Here is an 11,512-nt window from a genome sequence, read left to right as displayed (position 1 = left end):
CATTCGATGATGAAGTACTGCTGTGTACACTCAACTTTATGGCTTGGTGGGTCAGGCAACACCCAGGTCATGATGGAAAGCTCAGCTGATATACTGACTTAATGATGTATGATTAATTATTCAGTCTCTAATAAGATCTAGCAGCAAGATAAAAGCTCTTTCTCAAGCTGAGAGTTGTTATCTGTAGAGGATGGTTGAGCTTTGCTCCAATAACTTAGTGGTCTGTGATATGACTAACTTTTAGGAGTCTGCCAAAGGTTTCAAGCAGCATCTCAATCTGCCACTGACACATCAAGCACCATGGGATCTGTTGGATCTTATAGCTCAAGTGGCAGAGTAATTTGCATGGCAGCTTGGACCTTTTGCAGAGCCTTCTTCTTTTCTGGGCTTCACTCAAAATTAGTAGCTTTGCAGGTCACTCATAAATAGGCCAGAGTAGAACAACCAAATAAGGAATATGTTGTCTCCAAAATGCAGAGGCCAACTGCAACTTTAGAGGTCACTCATTGAATGGATAAAGAAGTTGTAAGATACACACACACACAAACACACACAATGGAACATAATTCAGCCATTAAAAAATGAGGAAATCTTACCATTTGTGACAACATGGATGGATCTTGAAGGCATTATGCTGAAAAAGAGAAAGATAAATACTCTATGATCTATATGTGGAATCTAAAACACATCAAAAGAAACAAACAAAATCAAACTCAAAGCAAAAGAGATCAGACCTGTGGTTACCAGAGGCATGGGGTAGGGGAGGAGAAACTGGAGGAAGCTGGCCAAAATGCACAAACTTTCAGTTATAAATAAATAAGTAATAGTTATATAATGTACTACATGATGACTAACAGTGATTATGATACATAAGAAAGTTAAGAGAGTAAATCTTATCACTTCTGATCACAAAGTGACAATGTTTTCTCTTTTTTCTTCTTTCTTTTACTTTTATAGTATCTATATGAGAAAATGGATGTTAGCTGAAACTATTGTACTAATCATTTCACTATAATATACGCGACTCAAACCCTCATACTGTATGCCTTAAATTTATAGTGATGCATGTCAATTATTTCTCAATAAAACTGGAAAAATCTAAGTGAAACAAAGAACTTGCAAGGTAAAAACAAAAATATAGAATTTGTTACCAGCAGACAATCCATAAAAGAAGTAATGAAGTTTTTCAGGTTGAAAGGAAGTGATTCCAAACAGCAATTCAAATATATATGAAAAAACAAGAGCACAACTACAGACAATTGTTTAATTATAAAATGTAGTATAAATGAACATTTTATCTCCTTTCTTCTCTTAATTGATTTAAAAAGGAATTTTTATAATGCAATGTGCATATAATTGTATTGTTGAATCTATAATATAGAAATACATTTGACACAAAGAAGGCAGGTCAGAGTAAAGCTGTATTGGAAATGACACCAGATGGTAACTTAAAACCACAGAAAGAAACAAAAAGAACCAAAAATGCTTTTAAAAAGTCAATATCTTAAACAATAAATTTATACTTGCTCTCCTTTCTTCTTTTAGCTTTTTCAAAAGACAGTATTATATGAAATAATAATTATAATAATGTAATCTTGGATTTTAACATATATAGATGTAATACGTATAGAAATAATAGCACCAAGTGAGGAAGAAAGAATAAAGCTATGTGGGTATAATATTTCTATACCTTATAGGAAGTAAGTTAGCATAAATCTGAACAGGTTTCTGATAAATTAAGATGTATACAGTAAGCCCCAGAGCAAACAATAAGAAAATTACAAAAAACCCACAAAAATATCATTAAAATGTTACACTAGAAAATATTCACATAATACAAAAGACAGCACTAAAGGATGGATAAAAGAACAAAAATGACATGAAATACATTGAAAACACAAAGTAAAATGGTAGATATAAATCCAGCTCTATAGATAATAGTATTAAACATGAATGGTTGAACAATTCAATCGAAAGGCAGAGATTGTCAGACTGGATAAAAAGGCAAGATACAATTGTATGTTATCTACTGGAATCACAGTAGATTCAAAGATACAAATAAGTTTAAAGGAATTATAAGACGGGTTAAGTGGCTACACTAATATTGTACAAAATAGACTTTAAAGTAAAAAATGTTGCTAGAGATAAAGAGGGATGCTAAGATAATGATAATGTTTGATAAATGAAAAAAATTTCAATCCCTCAGGAAGAAATAAAAATTATAGGCTTATATGTACTTAACAAAAGAGCCCTAAAATAAATGAAACAAAAAGTAACAGAAATGAAGAGAGAAATACACAACTCAACAATAATAGTAGGAGACTTCAATGAGTCATTTTCAATAATGGATAGAACTACCAGGTAGAGATCAATATTGAAACATGTATCTTTCACACAATGGAATACTACTCAGTCATAAAAAGAATAAAAATTTGCTATTTGCATAAACATGGATGGCCTTGAAGTGTATTATGATAAGTGAAATAAGTCAGAGAAAGACAAATACTGTACGATAGCACTTACATGTGGAATATAAAAATAAAACAAACTAGTGAATATAACAAAAAAAGAAACAGATTCACAAAGAGAACAAACTAGTGGTTACTAGTGGGGAGAGGGAAGGGAGGCAAGATATGGATAGGGGATTAGGAAGTACAAACTACTGTGTACAAAATTAATAAGCTAAAAGGATATATTGTACAACACAGAAAATGCAGCCAATATTTTATAATAACTATAAATGGAATATAATTTTAAAAATTGCAGACCACTGTTATATGCCTGAAACTTATATAATATAGTACATTAGCTATACCCCAATAAAAGAAAAAATGATATGAAAACATCAAAAATGTAGTAAGTTAGTGGTACATGCTGCCACATAGATGGATCTTGAAAATATGCAAAGTTTAAGAAGCCAGTAACAAAAGACCACATATTGTATGAGTCCCTTCATATAGATGTTCATCACTGGTAAATCTATGGACATCAAAAATAGATTAATGGTTGTGTTGGGCTGAGTGCATAGGGCAGAAATGGAGAATGACTGTTACAGATATAAGGTTTATTTATGGGGTGATGAAAGTATTTTAATATTGATTATGGAAATAACTGCACAACTGTGAATATACTAAAAATAGTGAATTGCATACTTTAAATGGGTGAACTTATGGCATTCAAATTATATTTTAAAAAGCTGTTATAAAAGTTAATGCAAGCAGATTGCTTTCATCTGGAAAACTTTTTGTGAGTACTTCTAATACATCTTTGGGTCCTCACTGCCCTCCTCATTCCTAATCACTCAGTTATGTTCATGGTTTCAATGACTTATATTACAAGATCTTTTTAATACTTACATATTATAAGTAATTGAACAGTATAGAATTATAAGACTCTCTAGTAAGTAAATCCAAACTGGTAATGACTATGGAAGGCTTTCTAGAAGAGGAGAAACCTAAGCTTTGTTCAAAATAATAAACAGGAATTGTCTGGACAAAATGTAGAGGTAAATATATACTAGAAATAGGCAAATGTTCAGAAGAGAAAGACTTTAGAATTTTTAAAGAACTGCAGGTAACTTCAAAAAGGTGGCATGGTTAAAATGGGTCTGGGATAGTCCATGGGGTTCAAATAACGTTGGAAAAGTAATCAAGTGGTCAATAATGAAAGGTCCTGGATTCCATGCCATAAATTGTCTTTTCCATACTGAAGGTAACAGAATGTCACTGATAAATTTTAAGCATGGATATTTCATGAAAAAATACAAAGTTTTAGATGCTTTTTCTAGCTTCAATGTACAGGATGAATTATGAGTGACCAAGACTGTGGACAGAGTTCAATAAACATATTGTTAAATTCTGAGAAATGATGGAGGCCTGAAATATAAACATGGCAGTGGGAATGGAGAGAAGGGAGCACAATCTGACAACATTATGAAGATAAAACCAACAGGATTTTGTGCTTAATCAGATATGAGAATTGATAGAAAATGATACTTACTTCTTCAAGAATTTTAAACTATGTGTAATTGTTTTACATGTCAGTGATCAAAAAATTAAGTTTTTATTTAAATTCTGCTTATATCATAATGTTTAATATGCTTCTGAGACTGAATCAAGAAAAAATAGAATTTCTGGATAGACTGATTGCTAGTTATGAAATTGAATCAGTAATTAAAAAAAAAACTCACAAAAAACCAAAAGACCAGGACCAGATGTCTTTACAGGTGAACTCTACCAAACATTTAAAGAAGAGTTGATGCCTAGCTGTCTCATACTATTCCAAAAAATTGAAAATTAAACACTTCCAAATTCATTCTATGAGTCCAGAATTACCCTAATGTCAAAACCAGATAAAGACACTATAAAAAATAAAATAGCAGGTCAATATCCCAGTTGAACAAAAATGCAAAAATCCACAACAAAATATTAGAAAACCAAATTCAACAATACATTGGGGGGAGGGTATAGCTCAGTGGTAGAGCATGCGGTTAGCATGCATGAGGTCCTGGGTTCTATCTCCAGTACCTCCAGTAAAAAAATAAATGAATAAACCTGAATACCTCCCCTACCTAAAAATAAATAAATAAATAAATTTTAAAAAGCAATACATTAAAAGGATGTAAGGATGTTTCAATATCCACAAATCAATCAATATGACACACTACATTAATAAAAGGAAGTACAAAATCATATGATCATCCCAAGATGCAGAAAAAGCTTTTGACAAAATTCAACATGAATTCATGATAAAAACTCTCAACAGAGTGGGTGTAGAAGGAAGAAATAATAACATAATAGAGGCCATTTATGACAAATCCCCAGCTCTCATCATACTCAATGGTGAAATGCTGAAGGCTTTTCTCCTGAGATCAGGAACAAGACAAGGATGACCACTCTCACCATATCTATTTAATATGATATTGGAAGTCCTAGCCACAGCAATTAGAGAAAAAAAAAAGAAATTAAAGACATCTAGATTGGAAGGAAAGAAGTAAAACTGTCACTATTTGCAGATGACATGGTCTTATATATAGAAAACCCTAAAGACACCACCAAGAAACTATTAGAAATAATAATTGAATTCAGCAAAGTTGTAGGATACAAAATTAATATGCAGAAATCTGTTGTTTTTCTATACACTAATAATGAACAAACAGAGGGAGAAAATCTTTTAAAAGTCCCACTTAAAATCACATCAAAAATAACATAGCTAGGAATAAATTTAATCAGGGAGGTGAAAGATCGATACTCTGAAAAGTATGACATTGATGAAGGAAACTGAAGATGATACAATTAAACGCAATGATGTCTTGTGTTCATGGATTGGAAGAATTAATATTTTTAAATGGCCATATTAGCCAAAGCAATCTACAGATTTAATGTAATCCCTATCAAAATACCATACTATTTTTCATAGAACTAGAACAAAGAATCCTAAAATTTTTATGGAAACACATAAGTTCCCAAATAGTGAAGGCAATCTTGAGAAAAAAGAACAAACCTGGAGGTATCACACTTCCTGACTTCAGACTATACTATAAAGCTACAGTAATCAAAGCAGTATGGTACCAGCACAAAAACAGACTTATAGATTAATGGACCAGAATAGATAGCCCAGAAATAAACCCACACACCTATGGTCAATTAGTCTATGATGAAAGATTCAGGAATATACAATGGGGAAAAGACAGTCTTTTCAATAAGTGGTATTGGGAAACCTGGAAAGCTACATATGAAAGAATGAAACTAGAACATTTTCTCGCATCTTATAAAAATAAATACAAAATGGGTTAAGGACCTGAATTTAAGACCTGAAACTATAAAATTCCTAGAATAAAACATAGGCAGAATTCTTTTTGACATCAGTCTTAGAAATCCTAAGGCAAGGGAAACAAAAGTAAAAATGTATAAATGGGACCTAAACAGAGTTAAAAGGTTTTGCACAGCAAAGGAAACCATTAACAAAATGAAAAGGTAACCTACTGAATGAGAGCAGATGTTTGCAAATGGTATGTCTGATGAGGAGTTAATATGCAAAATATGTAAAGAACTCATACAACTCAACTTCAGAAAAACAGACAACCCAGTTTTAAAAAATGGGCAGATGACTTGAATAGGTATTTTTCCAAAGACATGCAGATGGTGAACAAGGACATAAAAATACGCTCAACCTCACTAATCATCAGGGAAATGCAAAGCCATAATGAGATATCACTTCACACCTGTCAGAGTGTCTATCATGAAAAGACAAGAAATAACAAGCGCTGGCAAGGATGTGGATAGAAGAATCTTCATGCACTGTTGGTGGCAATGTAAATGGTGCAGCTCTGGTGGAAAACAATATGGAGTTTCCTCAAAATAGAACTACCATATGATTCAGCAATTCTACTCCTGAGTATTTATCCAAAGAAAACAATTCAAAAAGATATGTGCACCCCAATGTTCATAGCAGCATTATTTACAATAGCCAAGATATGGTAGCAACCTACATGTCCATCAACAGATGAGTGGCTAAAGAGATGTGGTATATATACACAATGGAATATTACTCAGCCATAAAAAAGAATGAAATTTTGCCATTTGCAACAACACGGTTGGACGTAGAGGGTAGTATGCTTAGTGAAATAAGTCAGACAGAGAAAGATAAATACTGTATGTCTTCATTTATATATGGAATCTAAAAAATAAGACAAATGAACAAATATAACAAAACAGAAACCACCTCACAGATACAAATGACAAATTACCAGAGGGGATGGGGTGAGGAGGGGCAAAATAGGTGAAGGAGATCAAGAGGTATGAAATAATAGGTATAAAATAAAGAAGCTACAAGTATTTAAAGTACAACACAGCAAATATAGACAATATTTTATAACTTTCTGTGGGGTATAATTATTAAAAATACCAAATTACTATGTACTATGTTGTATACCTGATCCTAATATAATATTGCAAGTCAACTATACTTCAAAAAATTTCCAGGCTTATAAAATGATGGTGAGTTGTAGAAAAAACTCAAGAGCCGTAGATGTCTCAGGTATATTCACAACATATTGAAAGGCAGATTATGGGACAAAATATGTTTATAATTTTAAAAAATGTTTATAGATGGATCATAAAAGCTTGTAAATGTATAGAAAATAATGTCTGAAGTGATTCTATGTATATTTTGATGTGCTTGGTCTCTTTTTTAAAATACTCTAAAAATGAAGTAATGAAAAATGTACACACCATTTCAATTTCACAAAACTTAAAAAACATACTTTGGTCAATTTAAAAAGCTGGGCAGGTATATGTGCCGTCTTCTACACTATTGATTGATGTAGACTTTAAGGGAGAAACCTGGGACAAAAGACCAAGAAAAATATTTGACATGTCCATATATATCTGCACAATTCCAACAGTAAGGAATAGAAAACAATAAATATTCCAATACATTCAGGTATAAAGATATTCATCATAGAATTAATCTTGCAAGTAAAAAGTTAGAACTATTTTAAACATATGCCAAGTAAAATTGGTTGTAGAAATTAAAGCTCATCACTGTGATGGAATATTATGTAACAACAGAATTAAAGGAGAATATTTAATTATTTAGAAATATGGTCCCAGAGAATGTTATAGTAAAAATAACCTCCAATGAAAAACAATGCATATTATATTATAAATTAAAGGCACGTAGATTATTTATTAAAATGCATTTTGTCAGGTGCTGGTATTAGGAGGGACTTTCCTTTGTTATATTAACAACTTTGAAAATATTTTCTATTATATCATGAACAGATTGTATAAAATGTTTAAAATAAATCAAAAGAAAAAAGCTATTCTTTCTCTGATAAAATACTGGGAAAATGCAAAATTGATTGCAATAAGTGCAAAAAATAATAAAGGTAATCCAGGTTCCCTTACAATACTGGTATACTTTACAAATGTAAACTTATACTATCTTTACAGATGGTCATTTAATAATGCACTCTCCCAACAAACTGTCTATATACTTTGATATTTAAGTTTTTCTTTCTGCAATATTTGATTAGGAAACGATCTGGAAAGTCAGTGAGATTTGTGCACTGTAATCACTTGGCAGGTTTGTTAGAAAAAACATGAGCAACAACCTAGATGTCCAACCTTAAGGAAGTAGTTAAAATATATATACAAACATACAAGTAAACACGGAGATACAGATGTGGATATATACGTACATATATATTTACCTATTAAGTCATAAATTCAATGAACTATTAACAGCCAGAGAAAATATTTTCGAAGTATCTTTAATGACATGAAATGAAGTTCAAGAGTATGTGTGTGTATAAATATATATACACACAATTATGCGTGAAAAAGGCAGATATAAAAACAGTATGTACATTATTATATAATACATGACATATGAATAAGAAAAATACTAGAGAGCTACAGCCAAAAACGTTCCAGGTAGTTGTTAGAAAATATTAGACAAATACAGATGAAAATGACTCAGAGAGGTAAGGGTGGTCATTAGGATTGATTACTGGTGACATTTAATTTTCTTCTGTTAACTTGTCGGCTTTGTGATTTTGTTTTTTCCCTGCAATGAAGCTGAATTATTTTTTCTGACAACGGGGAAAAGGGCAGAAAGTGGGCACAGGGGAAGGAGGTGATAAAGAGTGTTTAAGTTCAGCAAAACACCCAAGGACAGCGAGAAACCATTTGCAGCCCATCAAGCTGGCCAAGACACACACACACACACACACACACACACACACACACCCGCGGGCACGCACGCACACACACATCAATTACAGTGACCAGGAGACTATGCAGGGGGAAATGGGCATACTTTTTTTCACTCGTTGAGCTGGCTGGCATGAATGCAAACCGGTACAATGCTTATGAAGGGGCCATTTGGCAACACACAGGAAAAGTCTTTAAAATGTCCATATGTGGATCCTGCAAGTCCACAATTAAGATCATCCGGTATGCTAGCGAAGATTTGGCTTAACAAGGAAGAATTCACTCATCAGAGTATACACAGTGCTGGGTTTAAACACAGGGAAAGAACTAGGCACCACCTGAATGTCCAACAATGCGGGAATGATTACAGAAATGTTAGGGTCCGTTGATACACTCTTGCAGGCACTGAAGATGACATTTCTGAAGCCTGTTGAATAACACGGAAATAAGTTCAATGGGTTGATTTTTGTTTGGTTTTAGTTTCTGAAAAAGCAGGTTAAGAAACACTACATACATGAACCATTCTGTAACAGTGTGTTAAAAGGGAGAGTGGGGTAGAGGTGAGGAAGGGAGGGAGAAGGAGAGAAGAGCGCGTGGAAAAACAGCACACCAAAAAGGTAAAAGTGGTTGTCTCTGGATAGTAGGATCATGGGGAGCAATTACTCTCTTGGTTTTCCCTCATCTGAGTTCCTTCTCCTTCCTGATGTTTCTACCATGAAATTGTATCACCTGTACAGTAAACAAAGAGAGAAAGAAAGTGCTTTTTAAACCAAACAACAAGGAGAAGAAGCAGCCTTTTACCTATCAAGTGGCACAGATTAGCAAGGGTATTCACAACGCCCAAGGCCGGTGTGGGGCGAGGGGAGGAGAAGGGGGGCGAGCTGTGAGGGGGGTGGGAGGGGAGAAGAGAGAGTGGGAGAAAGAGAGACCCAGAGTGAGAGAGATAGAGACGGAGGGAGGAGGGGAGAGATGGAGAGAGGGAAGGAGGAGGGGAGGGCAGGAGGGAAGGAGAGAGGGGGAGAGAGGGGGAGAGAGGGAAGGAGGAGGGAAGAGGAGAGAGAGAGACAGAGACAGAGAGACAGAGAGGGGAGGGGGAGAGAAAGAGACGAGAGAGAGAGAGAGAGAGAGAGAGAGAGAGAGAGAGAGAGAGAGAGAGAGAGAGAGAGAGAGAGAGAGAGAGAGAAGGGGGGGGGGAGAGAGAGAGAGACAGAGAGACCTGCACTCCCAATACAATACACTGCTGGTGGGTTAGGGGGGCAAAGTTGGGGAGGGGGGAGTTGTAAACCGGGTGGGAGCCAAGGTTTGGCTCTGCTGGCTGGCTCGCTCTTGGGATGTCTTCATCGCAAGGTGGCCTCTTCGTCGGTGTCTTCCTCGAAATCCTTGACGTCAGCACTGGTGGACTGCCTGGCCCAGGCTCCCCTTTCGGCCTCTCGTTCTTTATGCGACTTGAATCTCCCAACGAAAATTTTGCGGTAGTTCAGGAACATGCCATTCATCGCATCGATGGCCCGCTCGGCGGACTCCTGCTTCTGGAAGTGCACAAACCCGTAGCCCTTGGGCCCCTTTTCGTCGCAGGCCACTTTGCAGGAGAGGATGTTGCCGAACGCCGAGAAGATGTTGTACAGCGCCTTGTTGTCAATGGTCTTGCCCAGGTTCTTGATGAAGACGTTGCCCACCCCGCTCTTGCGGAGCGAGGGGTCCCGCTGGGACCACATGATGCGCACTGGCCTGCCCTTGATGACATCAAAGTTCAGGGTCTCCAGGGCCCGCTTGGCGTCCACTGGTTGCTGGTAGTTGACATACGCGTAGCCCAACGAGCGGCGGGTGATCTTGTCCCTGCAAATGCGGATAGAGAGGATCGGCCCCGCCGGGCTGAACTTCTCGTACAGCATTGCCTCTGTCACCTCAGGGTGCAGGTCGCCCACGTACAGCGAGGCCATAGGAAAGTCTGGGTTCCCTTCGGAGCCCCCGCCCGTCTCCGCATCCGCATCGGCATCCGCGGCGGCAGCCGCTGCTGCAGCCGCCGCCGCCGCCGCCGCCGCCGCCGCCGCCGCTACCGCTGCGGCCACCTCCGCATCCGCATCCGCATCCACATCCGACTCCCCCAAGGGGGGCGCCGCAGCCTCCGTTGCTGCTGCGGCGGCTGCGGCGGCGGCGGCGGCGGCGGCGGCGGCTTCGGCCGCGCTGGCCTCCGCCACGGCCACGGCCGCTGCCGCCAGGGCAGCCTCCTCCTCTTCTCCCGCCAGGGCTGCAGCCGCCTCCGCCAGGGTGGCCTCCGCCACTGCCTCCTCTACTGAGGCCTCGGCCTCCACCTCAGCCTCCACCTCTGCTTCCGCCTCCGCCACGGAGGCCTCCGCCACCGCCTCTGCCACGGTCGCCGCCGCAGCCTCCGCCGCCGCCGCCGCTGCCGCCGCCACCGCCGCCGCCACTGTCGCCGCTGTCGCCACGGTCGCCGGTGCCTCCGGGCCGCTGCCGCGACCTCCCTTCCCGCGAACTGGGGGAGCGGAGAGGCGGGGGAGGGCAGGAGGGCCGGTGGGCGCCGGAACCCGGGCCGGGGGCTCGAGCGCGAGCCGGGGCGGGGGACCCGGGGCCAGCCGATCTGGCGCGTCCCAGTCACCTGGGATGGCGAGTGCTGCCAGGAGCGCGCCGGTGCGAGTCGCCGCAGCCTGCAGCCTGCTGCTGCCGCCGCCGCTCGGTCGTGGGCTAGCGTGCGGGGCGCGGGCGGGCGGCGTGTGGTGGGGGGCGGGGGGTGTTGGCGTCTGTGGTCCGGGCAGCTGGGAAGGCTTCTGTCTCTT

At 38.8% G+C, this 11,512-nt stretch overlaps 1 protein-coding gene across 1 annotated transcript; it reads right to left on the bottom strand.

Annotated features, from left to right (window-relative positions):
* Nucleotides 1-9,965: 9,965 nt before the first annotated feature.
* LOC140695189 (polyadenylate-binding protein 1-like 2) lies at nucleotides 9,966-10,672 on the bottom strand. The gene has a single exon (XM_072958056.1). The coding sequence runs from the start codon at nucleotides 10,655-10,657 to the stop codon at nucleotides 10,055-10,057; it is 603 nt and encodes a 200-aa protein (XP_072814157.1). The 5' UTR covers nucleotides 10,658-10,672; the 3' UTR covers nucleotides 9,966-10,054.
* Nucleotides 10,673-11,512: the final 840 nt, after the last annotated feature.

The sequence above is a fragment of the Vicugna pacos genome, unplaced genomic scaffold, assembly GCF_048564905.1.
Source record: "Vicugna pacos unplaced genomic scaffold, VicPac4 scaffold_184, whole genome shotgun sequence".
In the NCBI taxonomy this organism is placed as follows: Eukaryota; Metazoa; Chordata; class Mammalia; order Artiodactyla; family Camelidae; genus Vicugna; species Vicugna pacos.
This window is presented reverse-complemented; position numbering and strand designations above follow the sequence as displayed.

Bases quoted from the DNA above. Each gene is read 5' to 3' on its own strand.
- LOC140695189 (XM_072958056.1), bottom strand. From the start codon at position 10,657: ATGGCCTCGCTGTACGTGGGCGACCTGCACCCTGAGGTGACAGAGGCA.